Source organism: Monomorium pharaonis, chromosome 1 (genome assembly GCF_013373865.1).
Source record: "Monomorium pharaonis isolate MP-MQ-018 chromosome 1, ASM1337386v2, whole genome shotgun sequence".
NCBI classification, from domain to species: Eukaryota; Metazoa; Arthropoda; class Insecta; order Hymenoptera; family Formicidae; genus Monomorium; species Monomorium pharaonis.
In genome coordinates this window covers 16,166,339-16,187,132 of record NC_050467.1, presented here as the reverse complement: position 1 = coordinate 16,187,132, position 20,794 = coordinate 16,166,339, and the positions used below count along the sequence as shown (strand labels likewise).

General features: G+C 34.2%; 1 protein-coding gene across 2 annotated transcripts in view; it reads left to right on the top strand.

Moving 5' to 3' along the window:
- Nucleotides 1-20,794, top strand: part of LOC105836408 — a 198,634-nt gene that overhangs the window by 89,757 nt on the left and 88,083 nt on the right. For both annotated transcript variants that reach the window (XM_036292773.1, XM_036292752.1), the window contains 6 exons: nucleotides 16,873-17,117; nucleotides 17,403-17,596; nucleotides 18,368-18,490; nucleotides 18,581-18,795; nucleotides 18,905-19,288; nucleotides 19,364-20,150. In XM_036292773.1, coding sequence (XP_036148666.1) covers nucleotides 16,873-17,117; nucleotides 17,403-17,596; nucleotides 18,368-18,490; nucleotides 18,581-18,795; nucleotides 18,905-19,288; nucleotides 19,364-19,951 — 1,749 coding nt within the window. In that variant the 3' untranslated portion in view covers nucleotides 19,952-20,150. The remainder of the gene's footprint in view (nucleotides 1-16,872; nucleotides 17,118-17,402; nucleotides 17,597-18,367; nucleotides 18,491-18,580; nucleotides 18,796-18,904; nucleotides 19,289-19,363; nucleotides 20,151-20,794) is intronic.

Below are 20,794 nucleotides of genomic sequence, written 5' to 3'. Positions count from 1 at the left end.
TACAGTACGATTACTCCCCAGTAATAAATACTAATGTTCATGGAATAAAACATTTTTATTCCACGTGTTTATCATTCTTGAAACTGCTAAAATTGCTTACAACGTTTTTTCAACAATTTTTTTACACCTGTTGTGAGCGTTTGCTCGTTTTGGGAATTCTTTCCCGTTAGTAGTTGGGATCGTTCTGCCTGAAGGGTTAGGACCCAAAGGGTGAAGGTTCGGCTCGGTGTATGAGAGAAAAGAAGACGCTTCTTACTTGTTTGTTCGTTGTCTTTATTTCCTTCTCTTGCGCTTACAGTCAGCTGTGATGGTGTTATGTATCACTCGCGATAAGGTGTATAGTACGCGACGCGGCTCGGACGTTGTTATGTTTCTCTCCGCTCGGTCACGGCGTGGTCGCGTTTATATATTATGATATCTGGCGCAATTTCGGGGGCCAGTGACCGGGCGTCGGTAGCTTCCGCGAGGCTAAGCGTTTCGACATCGGAACGCGGTAGCCTTGCGGTTTGATTTTGCAGCGTAGGACCTATTTCTAGGGCGATACGAACTGCTTCCGAACGCGCTGTTGTAATCTCACGGAAGTTACTCGGGACTTCCGTGAGCGCGGCGGATTCTTGTGCGTCTTTCGAAAGAGGTGCTTCTTGCAACGTCTTTCGAAAGATGCGTGTCGCAATTTTAATAGATATAGTTGTAATCGGCTTACAACACATCTTTTTGACCAAGTTACAAAGTCAACCTTACATTTCTTTTTAAATGACGCTTACCGCCGGCATTACCCAATAAGCAAGAAATATTGATCAACATTTTTGAAACGTTAATTTTAGAGAAATTTCTTAACATTATAACTTAATGTTTTATAAATATTTGTAGAATGCTACTTAATAATATTGCTGTCCTAATATTATTAAGATATTTTAAAAACATTTATTAGATGTTATTTAAATGTTTTTAAACGTTATGACATAACGTTTGATAAATATTTTTTAAATATTACTTAATAATATTGCTGTCTTAATATTATTAAAATATTTTAAAAACTGCACTTATTAATAAGTTCTTTAAATTTTATTAAACGTTATGACAAAACGTTTTATAAATTTTGATGGGACAGTATATTTGATAGGACAGTATATTATTCAGTGATATTTAAAATATTAAATATTATTATAAAATATAAAATATTAAATATTAAAATATTAAATATTAAATATTAATAAAAAATAGTAATTTAGTGATTTTTTTAATTTCTACAAAAAATATTTATATCAAACAATAAATAAATTAATGTAATTTTAGTACATTAAATGTGGGGTAATAACGTGTGTGTACGTGTATGTCACTTCCCACTTAAGAGATATTCCACCGCTTGGAGTTCTTTGGTCGCCCTGAAAAGGGCGGTTTATCAGGCGTCCTTAGAAGGATGGTTTGTTAGGCGTCCTTAGAAGGACGGTTTGTTAGGCGTCCTCAGAAGGACGATTGCTTCCTCATCGGCTGGTTGGCTTCAGCGAGGCAACGAACTCCTCGTAAAGATTCTGCGGTTTAACCTGGATCCGGAAGAGGTTGTTTCGAGACTTCCTAGACTTCCTCCGAAGTGCTCGAGGAATCACTGGCTTCCCGGATGGTGTGCTAGGCCAGGAGATGTCGGAACTGCCTAGAGACTTGACCTGGATGCTGGCGTCGACCTTTGGTTTGGTCAGTGTAGTCTGCGTCTCTACCGTGTGCTGCAGGAAGCGTGGAGTCCTGGTCCGTGGAATAGGCGGGAGGTCTCAGGTGATGAGCTTCCACTTCAGCCTGGTTTCCCTTTGGTCGAGTCTTGGTGTCCTCGTGTAGCCCGAGACGGTGGCCGCTCTGCTGGCCGAGCCGGCCGGTTGGTCTTCCTTCGTCGAGGCAGGATGTTGCCGTCGAGCACACTCCGTGAAGGAGGCCCAAAGTTATCAACTCGGCGGGTGCACTCCGTAGTGGAGGCCCGTCGTAGATAAAAAAGCTGAATCTAGTATTAGATTGATTTAACCGCGCTGCGGGTGGTTCTTATATATCTGGATTGTTGCATCTTACTCCGGAGTGCCGCGGCCGCTCTGTCGGCTGCGCCGTGCACTACTCGGCTAGCGAGCGCGTGTTGATAGACGCGGCGACGCGCGGCGTGGGCGGTGAGCGCGCGGCGGTTGACGCATCGGTGTATGCGGTGAGCGCATTAGCGTAGGCGCGCTGACTGGAGTGGCGTATGACCGCCACATTAAATACAATTTAAAACCTTAGATATGTCTATGACCAACGAATACAATTATTTATAAATAATTTTAGTATTATATGAATAAGTAAATATTTTAACTAATAAAATTTCAAATCTTAAAAATTTTTGAACTTTTAATTTTTTGTACTAGTTCTTATAAAATTCGTATTATAAACACATAAAAAATATGTTAATTTATGTCTATAAAATTATTAAATGTTTAGATTTTATGTATTAAATAAGTAATATTTTAAGAATATTTATGAAATTATGTTATAATGTTTAATAACATTTAAAATAACACGGATGTAACTCATGTTTTTAAAATATTAAGACAGTATATTATTCAGTAACATTTAAAATATTACTAACATAATTTTAGTTTTATAAAAAACAGAGCAAAAACAGATATTTTTATTAAGTTATTTCACGTGTTATTTTACATACATAAAAATCAGTAAAAACTAAATTTATATTTATTTATAAAAATATTATTTAATTGCACGTTTTGTCTTTCTGACATCTATTAATCTAATCTATAACAAATGTGTATTTATGAGCATTAGGTGTTCATGGATCATAACGAAATGTTAGGTTGCGTAGGGTCTTCAAAGTCAAGCAACGTCGACGGCGGTTCAAAGTTGGATGGGTGATCGTAGATATTAAGCAACGCCAATGCGACTATGGTGGATAACCGTGCTTGTTGAGAAACAACGTAAATTTAATTTTTTTTCTTACATTATAATTATGTTATTTCAACATTTTTACAATGTTGTTTTAACATTTTATTTCAACATTACTGAAACTTCCAAATTGAAGTCAAAGTTTATTCATAATGACGTATACAACGTTAAAAACTACATACTTGGAAACGTTACTATGTTAATAGGTAACGTTATAATATCGTTGCAGCAATGTTTTTGTGCTTATTGGGTAGGGTTATCCAATGTGCACCACGTGGAAGATACCGGTCGGATTGTGCACATCGCGCGCGCGCGCGTATGCGTGTATGTGTGTGTGTGTTTCACAGCAAAGGTATGGACCTCGCGGTTCGTCACGCGCACGTTCGCGGCTGTTTCTTGCGACTTCTTAAATGTCGTTATATGTTGTTTCAAATGCGTTCAAATGTCTATGCGGCATTTTGAAAATTTTGTATACAAGCTTAATATTCTACGAGAATCGTCTATGTGTTAAGCATTTGATTTAAAGCTTCTATACATAAACATTACGTGTAAACATTATAAGTACACACCTACTCACATACATATTGTAATGTTTACAAGTAATGTTTACGTACAAAGAGACTTTGTAATAAATGTTCCGTACACAGACGACTCTCGTAGTATATTGAGCTTGCAAAATGCGCGTTTAAAAAATTTTCAAAATGCTGCGTAGACATTTGCCTGCAACGTCTCGTATAACGTCCTGTCTCTTGATATCATGATCAAATTCTACTGACTACAGAGATAGACACACCAACATGACGCACTATATGACGCACGCGAAAACCTTCTTCAAGAAGTGCGGTTATTTGTGCAATTTCTGTTACAGGCAAACGTCTACGCGGCATTTTGAAAATTTCGTATACGAACTCAATACACTACGAGAGTCGTCTATGTACCGAACATTTATTTCAAAGTCTCTTTGTACGTAACCATACTTTAAATATTACTGTATGTATGTGAGTAGGTGCGTACTCATAATGTTTACATGTAATGTTTATGTATAGAAGCTTTAAAACAAATGTTTAACACACAGACGATTCTCGTAGAGTATTGAGCTTCTATACAAAATTTTCAAAATGTCGCATAGACATTTGAACGCATTTGAAACAACATAAAACGACATTTAAGAAGCCTCAAGGAACAGCCGCGAGCACGCGTGACAAACCATGGCTCCTTACCCTTGCTGTGAAACACATACACACACATGCGCGCGCACGATGTGCACAATCCGACTGGCATCTTCCACGTGGTGTACACTGGATAACGCTAGTGCCGGCAGTAAGAGTCATTAAAAAAAAAATGTAAGATTGACTTTGTAACTTGGTCAAAAAGGTGTAAAAAAATTGTTGGAAAAACGTTGTAAGCAATTTCAACAATTTCAAGACAGATAAACACGTGGAATAAAAATGTTTTATTTTATGAACGTTAGTGTTTATTACTGAGGAGTAATCGTACTATAAAACTTTGCTTTAGCGATGTGATTGGATCTTTCTTTACAACAGTACCTTGAATTAAATAAAAACCGTAAAATATGCGATTTTTTACGTAAACTTTGAACGCGATTTGTTGTTATAAAAAGTAAATCTGTCAAAAAATTAATAACAGCATTTGAAAGTGCAAATTTTCACCTTTCCAACGCTTTTTTGCTGAGTGCTGTACGTTAATTTGTTCACGAGTAACAAGCGATGAAGGTCAAAATGACCATTTTTACTTACAATCTCAATAACTCAGTCAAAAAAAAATCGTACAACAATGAACAACCAGTCAAAATAAAGGCTAAAGATCCCGCTTTAAGATGCAAGTAACAAAATACTCTATAATTTTTTTCACGCGAGATGCAGCGCAGCAAATTCGCATAAAAAATTTTCATTTTAACGGCTCAAGCTTCATCATTGTGCCACGTTGGTAAAAAAAAAGATAACTAAAATCACCAAAAAGCGTTTGAAAGAAGAAGTTTCAAGCTTTAAAATGTTTTTTGGATTTTGTTTCTACGATGATTTTTCGCTGAGTTGCAGCAGTTTGGAAATAGCCTAAATTTTTGGTATGCAAAAAGTGTCCCCTATTTTTTTTTAGTAGTATATAATATTATGCATGTGTTATGTACATTCTGTGTTCATGTTATGTATATGCATTAAATGATAAATGGATATACATGATGTATATACACGTAATATATGAATCATGTACACATGTGTATACAGGGTGTCTCAGAATGAATAATTCTTATTTTACAAAGTGAAAGAGAGTAAAATTTTAAACTAATAGTTGCTTTACCAATTTTGGCTTAGATTATTATTTACTAAATTATTAATAAATGAAGTTGATCAATCAGACGGCGTGCGGCCGGTGTATGCAGAAGCGTTGCGTGCCATGTGGCTCTACGGGCTCTCCACGCGCTTATCACACACTTCCTTACTGTTACGTCCAGCTTTATGGATTTTTGGGCTAGGATCGGGAGGTTGGTTAGGTATGATAAATAAAAAAGGAAGGACGTAACATGACACGACTCCCGAAGGCACAAGCTCGAGGAAAAGACAAGTGCCTTAGGGGCGAACGCACTCTTTATTGCCAGAAATGTGGGTCAGTGTGCCGGTAGGCTCACTATAACCCCTATCTCTGAGCTGTGCGTCCGTTGGTCCTGGTTTCGAGTCAACAAATTTAATTGTTTTAACTCGGGATCGGACCTGCAGTCTTTAGTTCCCACCGGGAAATGAGGGTAGGTCGACTTATAAATAAATAAAAAAAATTTTAGAATTTAATTCATATTTATTCTAACACACAGTCTAGTATGAATAGTATACAGTAATGAACCTGAGAATGTGGTATCGGATATATATAAATAAAAATGTATATGTGTGTGTAATTAACATTTCAATGGAGCGTCGAGTATCATGATATTATACATTATTATATACTGGTTAAGAAGTAATGATACGAAACATTATTATACTACGGTTTAGATTATGTCCGCGTTATACATTATCTTGCCGCAACTTAAACATATACACATAAGAAATCATTGTCGCGTAAATAAACTAGTACCTAATGAATAGAGGGGAAGAGGAGGGTGGCTGGGATTTTCATATTATTTTCTGGATAATGACTGAGGAGGGTGGGAAGAAATTATAGAAGAATTCGACGGGGACCGCAAAAAGATCATAATATTGAGGAGTAAAAGTGGGGATGAGGTCTGTGGGATTGAGCGCGGAGACGATATGGAATAAGGCGTCCAAATCTATCGCTTGCGAATTCAGAGTATATTTGCGATAAGAATGGAGGGACAGATCTGATTTGGTCGGGAATTGTTCTAAAATTTCTATGAGGGAGCTTTGAGTTCCATTATAATAATAATAACAAGGACGGGGCGGGACTCTATCGAATTCGTCTAACAACTCCAATGAGGGTGTAGGAGAAGGTGGGGGTGAAAGGTCTATGATTTCGGGGGAACTAATCGGGAAGTACGAAGGACAAGGGACTCGAGGAGAGGGGGGCGGATGTGAGGGAGGTATTATGTTTCGAGGGGGTGAATTCGCGGATTGTATTTGGGGTTCGCGAGTACCAGAGATAGAATCCGCGGAGCTGGGCGGGTGACCGGATTCTCTAGCGGTTGGCTCGGAACCCGCTAACCGAGACGCCTGGCCGGACTCCTGAAGGTCCCCCTCGGAATCCGCGTACCGGAGCCCTTGGCCGGACTCTCGAGCGGCTGGCTCGGAAACCGCGAACCGGGACGCTCGGCCGGACTTCTGGATGGTGGGGTCGAGATCCGCTAGCCTGGATGCCTGGTCGGATTCTCGAAGATCGGGATCGGTGAACCGGTCTCTCCCCGGAACCGATGAACGCGATGTCTCGTTTAATTTCTGCGCGAGAGCCCGCCTGATCGCCCTCCTCCGAGACCGTTTGAAATTCGACCGATTTCGATAAAAGAAATTTCTTTCCACTATAAGTTATAATTGTTTATTTAGTTAAAAAAAAACAAAACCCGAAAGAAATTTGAGGTTGGAGACTTACTACTTGTTGGACTAGCCAAAACCTTAAGTGAGTAGGCGGGGTGGTCGATTGAATCACCAATCTCGAGATGATCGGGTTCCCTGGTCGACTCGTCGGCCTCAAATGCAGTTGCACCAAATTTTTAGTCCTGAGACCATCGGTCTTAAGCACTATTAGTCCTAGGCACTATTTGTCCTAAACTCTAACTGTCTTGAACACTATTTGTTCTGAGCACTACCTGTTCTGAGCACTATCTGTTCTGAGCACTATCACTCGGACACTCAGGACGTTAGAATAGTTCTAACATTCAAGATGGGGTTCGAAAGAACGGAAAACAGTGTGTGTTTTTCTTTAGGGTTGCGGATTTTATAGTGGATTTCCCACAAGAGGGGTTTGGGCGTGGTGGTTCAAAGGATGTTATTGGTAAGATTACTTCTCTTAGAATTGCGTGGGGGTATCACTTGATTTCTTACTGGACGGATAGTAGCCCTTTTTTGGAAAGGATGTTAATTTAGGCGACCAACTATTGAACGGTTCCTCCTTGTCTCCGCCCGAAAAGATTTCAAGCTCTGGCAGGAAAGAGGGGGTTAGGATTTTTGGATGTTCTTATCTAAAATGGGGAAAGAATTTTATTTTTTCCAGCCCGCGCATTTTTTTACGGTTGATAGACCCATCTGGTTTCGAAAGAGAGAGGACTTTATGACTTTTGGACGTTTTGAGGTGGTCAGGCCCTTTTTTGATAACCCTCCGTCCATAAAAAAGAATTATTATTACTCTCGAAACCAAATGTACTCTTGCTCCCTTTTTGAGAGATCTAGTTTCCTTCTGGCGCTTATCTGCGGTCGTAAAAGAGATTCTAGAAGTGCTTTTAGTTCGTTAAGGGTAAATATTTAAATTTTACACTCGCCGGGGTCTGACCCCCGCCGAATTTTAATGACTTTGGGTCCCTCTGATTATGGGAACCAGACACCCTTGCAGTGCGGAGATATTTATTTATTTTCTCTTCCGCTACCCTTGACCGCAGATAAGTCTCAGAGTTTTTGTTTGGCTTATTTATTTCTAAAAAGATCAGCGGGCAATAAAGAGTGAAGTTTCCCGGACTTACTTAAAACTTTATTTTTATTTTTAATATTAATGATTAATTAAATGAATAAATTTAAATTAATAAATGAATAGAAAAATAAATAACTAAATAAACTAATAAGTAAATAAATAAAAATAAATACAATTAGAAATTATTTCAATTCCTTATTATTTTTTATTTTTAGTTGTTAATTATTTATTTGTGTACTTGTATTTATTTAATTATTTAAAATATTTATTTGATTCAATTACTTAGTTCTCATAATTGACAAAGCAATAGGCAAAATTAACTACGAAGAGTGTGTTATACAAAGGTATAAAAAAGATTGTTGATGAAAAGTATTAAAATAAATTGTTAGTAAACAATTTGTTTAAACAATTTTTTAAAGAATTATTTCAGCATGTGTCAATTATTAAAGTGATTTCTTTTGTAGCAAAGGAGCTATCAATAATTCGGTGCTATTATCTTAAATTTAAATAATAAAAATAATTCGTATATCTACCATTCTTTATTTTTTTCTTATTATTTGAAAACATTTTTAAAAGAGGAGAGAAAGGAGTAAAAGGAATTAAAACTTTCTTTATTTAAAAGTAAAACATTTTTTACGTAAATTGTGGTTAAGTTTTGTTCCACGTTTTACCTAAATAAATCGGCTCTTTTCAGATAATAGGCTCTTAATAGATAATAGTCAACCCTTTTTAGAGCCACAAAAACCTAAAACGTGGAACAAATCTTAGCCGCAATTTACGTAAAAATGTTTTACTTTTAAATAAAAAAAATTTTAATTTTTTTTACTTCTTCCTCTGCTCTTTTAAAAATGTTTTCAAATAATAAAAAATAAAAAAAATGGTAGATATATGAATTACTTTTATTATTTGAATTTAAAATGATAGCACCGAATTCTACGGAAAAAATTGCATAAGGAACGCCCCGAGTAGAAAATAGTTAGGGAAATCCTTATGTAGCATAAGGCCCCGATGAGGATTTAATAAGGATGCCATAAAAAGGGCTATCTTAATATTACCACATTAGGGCCTTACAAGGTGTTATTAAGGATGCCTTAGATTTACTAAGTAAGATTTTGTTACGAAAAGCTAATAAGGACAAGTTGCGATATCGAAAAAATGTTAATGCAGTTCTTGGCAATAATTTTTGTAACAATTAGTTGCAAAAAAAATTTTTTTTACAATTTGTTATAGACAAATTAACAAATAATTATCCTAGCCTGAAATAAACCACGACGGAAACATGTATAATATGTCCATGTTTATAACAAATAATATAATGTTTATAATATATATGTTTTTTGTTTATAACAAATTATTAAAAAAATTTTTTGCAACTGATTTTTGTTGCAAAAATTCGTTTTTTTAATCAAAACGATTGTTTTTTAAGTTATTCCATATGCTATTTCTTGTATGTGAAAATTAATAAAAAAATTTGTTAATTAATATTTATTTATAAAAATATAATTTAACTAAACATGTTTCATCTTTTTAACATCTATTAAATTGATCTACAACACGTATGTATGACATATAAATATCCACAAGTATCAATGGTTCATGGATCAACTCGAGGTGTCAGTTCCTGTACGATCTTATTAAAAGTCAAGCAGCGTTCAAGGTGGTTCGCAGATGGATGGGTGACCGTTTTTTTGATTGCAGAAAATGCTGTAATAATGACCGAATCAGGCATGCCAGATTTGACGTTTGGTCCTGATTTGGATATGGTATACATAATATAACCCCTAAATTTTTATTTTTTTACATCCCTTATCAGAGCCAATTAGGGGTTGCCTTATAAGGCCCTGTTAATATTTGTTTATAAGGCCCTGATAATTTTTCCTTTAAGGTGCTCTTAAACCATTTGTTTCACTTCCTTTTCAGGCCCTACTTATATATCCTTACTAGGGCCTGATTAATTTTAAGGAAGCTTTATCAGGGCCTTATCGGTGCCCTATTACATTTTCTACTCGGGACATGATGCATGTCGATATTAAGAAATTATTAAAAAAATTGTTTAGACATTTTTTTAAAAACTGTTTTTAAATAAAAATTGATAGCGTTTTCGCTACAACAAAAATTACTCTAATAATTGACACATTCTGAAATAATTTTTAAAAAAATTGTTTAAACAAATTTTTTACTAACAATTTATTTTAATACTTTTTATTAACAATCTCTTTTTTATATCTTTGTATAACACACTCTCCGTAGTTAATTTTGCTTATTGCTGCTAAGTCAATTATGAGAATTAAGTAATTGAATCAAATAAATATTTTAAATAATTAAATAAATACGAGTACACAAATAAATAATTAACAACTAAAAATAAAAAATAATAAGGAATTCAAATAATTTTTAATTGTATTTATTTTTATTTATTTACTTATTAGTTTATTTAGTTATTTATTTCTTTATTTATTTATTTATTTAAATTTATTTATTTAATTATTCATTAATATTAAAATAAAAATAAAGTTTTAACTAAGGGAATGTGCGATAAGCGCGTGGAGAGCCCGTGGAGCCATATGGCACGCTACGCTTCTGCATACACCGGCCGCGCGCCGTCTGATTGACCAACTTTATTTATTAATAATTCAGTAAATAATAATCTAAGCCAGAATTGGTAAAGCAACTTTTAGTTTAAAATTTTACTCTCTTTCATTCTGTAAAATAAGAATTATTTATTCTGGGACATCCGGTATACTTCCATCTGCAATAGATATTTTCCTTGTAACATTTGCATATACATTTCATATGCAATGGTTGTACGGTGTAATACGAAACCATATACATGGTATATACAGTATACATGAATGTATATACATAATATCGCCGGTTCGAATGAAAGGGCGTTACCTCAGAAGCCGTTTGAAAAGGGTATTAACTCGGAAGCTGCTTGAAAATAACGTTAACTCGGAAGCCGATTAAAAAGGGCATTAACTCGGAAGCCGGTTGAAAAAGGCTTTAATTCGCCTGCTAAAATTTTTCGCTTTAATTTAAGTTGGTAGCACTACCAACAAACTATTGACTATCGCATGTTTTGTTAATGTTTTGATATTGCAGTGACCTTAAAGACTGTTCTCCTGTGTCAGTGTAGTATCGTGAGCCAAGAACATTGCAGCGCAAAACTTAAATTCTTTGTTGTGTGATACATTGTGAAGAGTACGAAGTGATAGTATTTGAACTAATTTAATTTTTAAGTTATTATATTACAATGGATGGCAAGTAAGAGATTTATATTACCCATTTTGGTAATCATAAAATTACATTGTTTTTGTAGCAAAATACGCGATAGTAAAAAATCAAAGTTTGTTGGCAGTACTACTAACTTAAATTGAAACAAAAAATTTTAACAAGCGAATTAAAGCCTTTTTCAATCGTCTTCGGAGCAGCGTGTTGCCGAAATAATAATTTAAAAATAATGCATTGTTCATTGAAAAATTAATGAAAATTGGATTTAAAAGCATTGTACATTGTTGACTTAATGAGTAATTATTTAAAAATAAAATGTTCATTACTCGGATAATGAAAAATGCAGAACACAAACCATTATGCATTACATTTTTAATGGATAATGCAACATGAGGGCAATTATCCATTATTAAAATAATGAATAATGCAACATGGGGACAATTACTCATTACTAAAGTAATTCATTAAAAAATGTCATGCATTACTTCGGCAATGTGAAAAAATATGTCATTACTTCAGTAATGTAAAAAAATATATCATTTATTATTTCGATAATGTGAAAAATATGTCATGCATTACTTCGGTAATGTGAAAAAATATGTCGTGTATTACTTTGGTAATGAAATTCAATATTCTCATATTCTGTAATGGATGGTGGTAAATGAAATTAATCTATAAAGACTATAGAGACTATGAAATTAATATATAAAGACTAAAATCTATAAATCTTTAAATGAATGGAAAATGCATATAAATTATATTGTTACAAGCTTTAACTTAACTTCACATGTATGTAAGTATTATGTGTGGTTCACTATATATATTGGGTATTTTCCTAGATTTCTGCCAGATTCTTATTATTAAAAAAACTTAGGTACAATGTAGAATAATAAAAATTGAAAAAATTATAATATTAACTATGTTTTCTTTTCTAATAACCATTGTGATTAAATCGCCTTTATCGATTAAAAAAAGCTTATTATGTTTGTAACTTAATTAAAAACATTTTTTGTATAATATTAAACAATATCATGTTAATATTTGTAATATTATTTAATTAAATTTCTTCAATAAATCTTTAATAAACATTTATAGACGGATGTTGATTATTTCTTTAAATGCCTTCTTCCCCTTCGTTTTCTATATAGCATGATTACAAGTAACTAATAATTTTTTCTTGGGTCAAATTGATCCACTGTAACCGTTAACTCTTGCGTAAATTCCTTTTCACCTCCTTAAAGATTGAATAATAAAAAATCCTTTTTTAGAGGGTACTAAAGGTCATTAAAGGAATATTCTCACGAAATTTCATGTTTCTGGGTTTAGGGGTCTAGGCTGGGGATTGATGAATAATGAGCTAGTCAATCAGGACCTTAGTCTTTATAGATTAATTTCATTTTCCACCATCCATTACAGAATATGAGAATATTGGATTTCATTATCAAAGTAATACATATTTTTTCACATTATCGAAATAATGCATGACATATTTTTTCACATTACCGAAGTAATGCATGACATATTTTTTCACATTACCAAAGTAATGCATGACATATTTTTTCACATTGCCGAAGTAATGCATGACATTTTTTAATAAATTACTTTAGTAATGGGTAATTGTCCTCATGTTGCATTATTCATTATTTTAGTAATAGATAATTGCCCTTATATGTTGCATTATCCATTACTTTAGTAATGGATAATTGCCCTTTGTTGCATTATTTATTAAAAATAAAATGCATTATTCATTACCAATTTAATGGATAATGCTTTACTAATCAATTACATATTTGGTAACTAATGCCAAATGGAACCGGAATTCAATTACCCATTTCTAAAACAATTATTAATAAAATCGACAATGCATTACCAAAGTAATGCATTTTTTTCAACACTGCTTCGGAGTTAACAGTATTTTCAATCGGTTTCCGAGTTAACGCCCTTTTCAATCGGCTTCCGAGTTAACGCCCTTTTCAATCGGTTTCCGAGTTAACGCCCTTTTCAATCGGCTTCCGAGTTAACTCCCTTTTCAACCGGGTTCCGACTTAACGTCATTTTCAACCGGCTTTCGAGTTAACGCCCTTTTCAATCGGCTTCCGAGTTAACGCCCTTTTCAATCGGCTTCCGAGTTAACGCCATTTTCAACCGGCTTCTGAGGTAACACCCTGTTATTCGGAAGCGACGATATGTACATTGTATATCAAATTGTTTTGTGGGTAATAATAGTTTTTAAAAATGTTTCTAAAAAAGCGTTTTAATATTTTGTAAACAGTTTATATATTAATAAAAAAATTTAGAAAGTCTCTCGTCTATAATCTCCTCTCCCTCTTTTTCTCTTTTTCTCTTTCGCACAATTTGAGCTTCTAAAAAATTAAATTAAATTTTTTGAAATCTAAAAAAAATAATACACTCCTTTTAAGCTGTAAGAATTAAAAATATTAATATAAATATATAAATTTATATAAAAACATTTTAACTTAGCATCTTATCAGTCTATTTGACGATCACGGCGTGCGCAACGTCTTGGTTAAACGTGTTTGATGTCAAATAACCTTGGCATACGTTTCGATTCAATGACCTTCGTGTGAACTCTACCGTAGAGTAATTTTCTTGTACCATGAAGAAAGTAGAATCGACAATCGATTTTTACCGTTTTACATGCATAACCTTGAAGCCACGAGCCATGTACACTATACGTCATATATACAGATAGCAAATCATGGAGAAACGGCAGTTCTACGTACACTCCATGACGTGGAGAACAACATAATTGATCAATTTTTAATCAAATATGACCTTAAGAAAAATGAAACACCATACTAATTCTTAGTTATTGATTAATAAATAAGATCTAAAATCTGAATTATCAATGACCAATTATTGACCTTATAAACGGACATACCTCGAACAATTTTATTGTTTTAAAACATAAGTCACTTTTTTCTCAAATATACACCAATTGTTGTACTCGTTAAACCGTCATTTTTAGATCATTTCTTAATCAATTATAAACCTTTTTATTTAAAAGCTGTTTCTCTACACAAGTGTCGGCACAAGTCATCACACTTTTATTATTTGAATGTATGAAGTTGGCACCCCTTTTTTTGAAAATCATAATTTTGAAAGTTGTTCCAGGTTGTTCTGACCTTGTTCCACATTGTTCCAAAGTGACAAAATTTTATCACAAACGGTTGTCTATGAAATAAAAAAAAAAAACGATTTTTTTGAGCTGGCATCGCTTTTTTGATAAATCTAAAAATTCGTTATCGCTATTGATTGTTCTAGTTGTTCCAAACATTGTTCCAAAAGAAAAACTCCGTAAGATAAATAAGAAGCTAAAAAATAAAAAAAATTATTTTTGAGTTGGCACCCCTTTTTGCAAAAATTAACAAATTATACAATTCGCTATTGCTATAGATTGTTCTAGTTGTTCCAAGCATTGTTCCAAAGTATAGTCTCCAAGTATAATTCCAAAGTATAGAGTCTTTAAGAAAAGAATTTCAGAAAATAAAGCAAAATATAACATAGAGCGGCTAATAATATTTATACGTTTACAACTATAGTCGTTTTTTTCTGAATACTAAATCATATATCTAAACTAATAACACACAGAATAACTCGGAACAACTTTCAGTTTTGCCGGAACAAACGTGCAAAGGTCACTTTACTCTTGAAGTTAAACATTTATGTTGTTTTTTTACTGGTAACGTGGTCTAAACATTGCTAAAATATAGATCAATGGCATTTAGGCGTAATTACAAGGTAAAATTACAAGGTAAAAATGCATTTACATAAAAATTAAACATTAAAAACATAAAATATATGAAAAAATATGGTATTTTTACAGTTATACAAAAAAAGTTATACAAAATTGTTTTTGTAATAATAAAACCAAAGAATTATTTTATAGAATATATTATTAGTTATTATATCATATTAGTACTAAAATACGTTTTATTTTGAAAAACATATACCAATACATTATGCGAACACTATTAATTCTATGATACCTTAACTTACCTTCATTTCTTTCTCTTCTCTCTCTCTCTCTCTCTCTCTCTCTCTCTCTCTCTCTCTCCGTCTTGCTCTCTTTGTCTTTCTATCTCTCTGTATCTACTTGTATCTATTTCATTCATAATATATTATTGCCTGTAATGAAAAGAAAAACTAAAATGAATGAATAAAAATCTAAAAAGTTTAGAACTAAAGCTAAAAGTTTTTGTCATTATATTCATATAACGGTTATTTTTTATATTTTACAAATCGCTGATAACTCTCAGATCAAAACAGAAAACCATTAAAATGGGAGGATTGGTGTGACAATTGTGTACTTTGTGAACAAGGGAATAGAATTTTATCTCAACAATTTTGATGCAATTTGGATGTTATCTTCCATAGAGCTTCAAAAGTATTTTATATAAAGGATTTATAATTTTTATCTTGTAATTTTACTTGTAATTACGCTTAAATGCTATTGATCTATATTTTAGCAACGTTTAGACCACATTACCAGTAAAAGAAAACGACATGTTTAACTTCAAGAGTGACCTTTGCACGTTTGTTCCGGCAAAACTGAAAGTTGTTCCGAGTTGTTCTGTGTGTTCTTAGTTTAGACATATAATATACTATTCAGAAAAGAACGACTATAGTTGTAAACATATAAATATTATTAGACCGCTCTGTTATTTTTTTGCTTTATTTTCTGAAAATTTTTTTTAGAGACTCTATACTTTGGAATTATACTTGGAGACTATATTTTGGAACAATGCTTGGAACAACTAGAACAATCTATAGCAATAGCGAATTGTATAACTTTTGCAAAAAGGGGTGCCAGCTCAAAAAAAAATTTTTTTTTTATAGCTTCTTGTTTATCGAATAAGAAGTTTTTCTTTTGGAACAATGCTTGGAACAACTAGAACAATCTATAGCAATAATGAATTTCTTGATTTATAAAAAAAGCGGTGCCAGCTCAAAAAATCGTTTTTTCTTATTTCATAGAGAACCGTTTGTGATAAAATTTTGTCATTTTGGAACAATGTGGAACAAGATTAGAACAACCTGGAACAACTTTCAAAATTGTGATTTTCAAAAAAAAGGGTGCCAATTTCATACACTCTATTATTTGTAGTGTGAAAAAATTCAAATAAACGTTTTATTAATAAATTTTATAAAAAGCGTAGAATTGCATTTATGCAAAACACCTTAAAAATTTAATTTAATTATACAAGCATATATATATATTATATTTCTCTATTTAAACATGCTGTAATTAATACAGAATTGATATTTTAATATTGGATTACATTAAGCCATTATGGAGTTACAATTGATTTTAAGATTTCAGATTAAAAATATTCAATTTAATTGATGTGAAATTGGGCAATAATTAACAATTTTATGTTCAGCTTGTGATTGATCTAAATTGTTTCATTTTGTGGATATTCTTAGACCAATAAAATTTACCAATATTCTCAATAGCATTTATCAATTCTGCAGGAATTTTGGAGATATTTTGTTATTTGGGTATGTGTCATACAATAAGTAGGAAGTGAAGGGATAGCAGAAATAGGGAATGAGAGAGAAAGGGGTGGAGAAAAGAGAAGTCACGTGAAAAGAATCAGCGTATAATATTCTTTAAATACGCAGGTGGTTGGCTTGAAAGGCGTCAGTAGCAACAGTGACATTTGGCCGCTGGAGAGGCCAGAGAGCATGCCGGCCATCCAGTCTTTAGAGGTGATGTGCGGAAAAGATCATATGGATGTCCATCTTTCGTTTTCGCAACCTTTCGAAGGCATTGTCTCGTCCAAAGGCCAACACGCAGATCCACGTTGCATCTATGTTCCACCATCCACTGGACAGACCTTCTTTTCTTTCCGAATAGCTTATGCAAGGTAAGTGCGAAAAATATTATTCAGATTTTAATAAAATTATTTCTAACAAATGTGTTCCAATTTGTTCAAAAAAATATTTTTTTTTTCAGTAAATAAAATTTATAAAGTTATCAAATTTATACAAAAATTTTGAAAAATTATATTAAAAATTATATGAAATCTTTTTATGAACTTGTTAAAATATATACATACATATATATATATATGTATACATATGTGTGTATATATAATAAGAAGTGTGTAGGAAACGTATTGTATTATTTGATATTTTTTATTTCACTCTAGATGTGGTACAAAGCCAGATATGCACGGACAATTTTACGAGAATACTGTGGTGGTTCAGTATGATAAAGACTTACTCGAGGTTTGGGATGAGGCTAAACGTTTGCGATGCGAATGGTTTAATGATTATGAAAAGACCGCGTCAAAACCACCGATGGTAATCGCGGATCTCGATGTGATACAGCTGGATTTTAGAGGTACAAACGTTTTACAATTACACTTTTATCAAGCGCCATTTCTTAATGGAGATAAATTATTGGCATACATTTTGTATCGAAATTATTACGCGACATCCGCGTGCACGAGAAACTTCTTCGATTGCCATCTGTTGCAATAAACACTCTTAAACAGTAGGCAGAATTATATGCTCTGTAGGAGCATTTCAAGTTTTTCTGAAATATTGCGGTTAAATATCCAAGAATAAGTGCTCAATGTTCCACAATGATTATTTTCTATTAAAGCAACGCAGATGCATACTTGGGTTTTGAATGTTACGAGAGATAGATAGCGGTACATTTACACGCAAACATATTACGAGATGCACGCTGCAATTCGTGCATCCGTTTGCGGTTGACCGCAGGTGAAACCATAGTGGTATGGGTTAATTTCAGTTTATACAACATATGTAGTTAGAACGAGCTTGGCACGCGCGGAAATGTATAGTGATAACTATATCACTAAATTAATTGCTAAGGCGTTTTCTTCTCTCGGAATATAAATTTATTTTTAAGAACGTTATGATACGCGTACATTATTCTTGTTTCACGGAGAAAATTTTATCTATAAAAATTTTTACCATGTTTTTTATTAAATTGTCAAAGCCCAGATCTGATATAGATTGATATAGATCTTTAAAATTTCTATGATCTGTGGCTACTATCATACATAATAATTTTTTATTTAAAATATTCTCCATGTAGATTTCTCTTTTTGTCGCGAGTAACATACATCCATTGTACTGTTCACAGGCGACAACGTGGACTGCTGGATGGAAATTCAGCATGGCAAAGGTCCATGGGCACCACCCGTGTCCGGTATCGTGCCGCTCGGCTCTACTCTTACTCTGGTCGTCGCCATAAATGATTATCGAGGTAACGATTTCTCCAGATAGATACATGAAACTTTTGAACTGGTGATCGAACGCGGCATAACGTAATTTTCTGTTATTTAACCGAGCATAGGTGAGTTCGACATGCGGGTCAAATCTTGCGTGGCTTCGGACGGCGACGGTCACACGATACAGCTCAGCGACGAGTTTGGCTGCGTGCTAAGACCGAAGATGATCAGCCGGTTTTTGAAAGCACGCGGTTCAGACGACCGCGCGACCGTCATTACGTACGCCTTCTTCCATGCGTTTAAATTTCCGGACGCGTTAAGCGTTCATATCAAATGCAAGGTAATAATGCATGATTTTCAGATCAAACTTGGCCATATATTTGCGTTTCTCCTGTCTGCGGTTTTTTTTCGATTTTTATTGACAAATTTGAAACGTTTGTGTAAAAAAGGTGGAGATATGTCGGCATGGTTGCCTGGATCATTGTCAATTAAGTGACTCCGTAGCTCATTATATTCAAGAAAGAAAGGATCAAATACGACCGCAATATATAGAAAGCACGGCAGCTTCTGTGCTCTCCAATAACGATAACAGCAGCGTGGACAGAGACGAAGACGCTGGCAATGTGGGACAAGGAGATGGTTCTCTGTACGATGATGTTATCCAAAATGGTGATGAAATGGCGTCAATCGGCGGGCATTTTGTCGATGTTGAAAAGTCGATTCCAAAAGCGCAGGCACAGATGAGTAATCGATCACCGTCGGTCGTCACTGAAATGCAGCACAGCGATAGCGAGATCCAGCTGGATGGCGTCGATTTGTCTAAACCATTTATGGTAAACGTAAAAACATTGTAAAGACCCTCTTGATCAATCGTAACGTTGTGAATAATATTGCGCCTTCTCTTTCAGGAACCAACGCGAGTCTATAATAGTTATGAAAGCGAACAGGATTCCCAATTCCCGCATGGACCACGGAATCTAGAGGAAGACAGTGCGGTGCCGGTCACGCCGCTCTCTGCTAGCGTTACTCGCCGGAAACGTTCGGTGACGGTGACGGATAGGAAAGCGCGCAGCGCTGACGTCGGCGTCAGTGGTATTTACGAGGTCATCTCCGAGGCGGATCTAGCGTTCAGTCCAGATGCGCACGCCGAGGCGGTGACAGTGTTTCAGGGCAGAATACGCGAAGAAGTTGTTTACGGGATCTGTCTGCCGATGCCGGGTTTCAGCGCGCTTTTCATCATCGTCGCGCTTTCGGCCGTCATTTCCGCTCTCGTTGCAGGCGCGATGTTACATCGGCTGCAGGCGCAGCGGGACGCTGCCGCCAGTGGTAGCAGAGAGAATAATCAAACCGAAGTACACAACAACGGTTGGCTGTCTTACGGTCTGCTTCGCGTGCGCTGTACAGCGCAACCCACTCATCGTTCCGATCAGCTGCAACAGAAACAGACAAACGTAGCTTCACAGGTTACTGCAGATCCGTCGGTCGAGCGAGGCTGAAACCACGATGCCTTAAACCACCGTTCTTTTCGGCCTTAGGACCGATCATCACGGCCAAGTTTAAGGAGTTTAAGGAGAGACAATGTGCAATAATATGCTGTACAAAGTATCGTAAGTGCATAGGGGAGCTGCGTGCGATTATCGATATTACATATTATATATCGAGAGGACAAGCGTTTCTGTAGATAAACACGCGGAGGTGAGTTTAAGGAAACAAAACACTGTTATTTGGCATTATTATTATTTGATTGTGAGTATCCTCCTGCGAATCGCGCGACACCGAATTCTCGCGAATCGCAGTTATCGAGGATCTATTTCTAGTAGGTATATTTGCGTTTCTTTGATTTTATATACACTGAGAGAAAAATGTCGAAGTATTGAAAACCAAATATTTCTTGTGACGTTTTCAACGATATTTATTTGTTATAAAAAAATTTATTTGTAAAAACGAAATATACATTTCGGTGAAATATTCTGTGAAATATACTTCTAAAATATATTTCTGTAAAATATACCTTATTTAAAGAGATAACATCCAGTGTGCGTAAAAATAATTAATTTTTTTATTAGATATAAAATATTTAATTCGCCCTATTTAAATAAACCATTGATTAGAGAAAAATAATTAAAATATTTTTATGGGAAATAATATATATTTTACTCCAAAAATTCTATTTTTAAGAAATAAACTAATTAATAAGAAAAATGAGATGCATTTCCTAGAAATATATATTTCGTTTTCACAAATAAATTTTTTTATAACAAATAAATATCGAAGAAAACGTATAAGAAATATTTTTTTTATAACAGTTCTCAATACTTCGACATTTTTTTCCCAGTGTA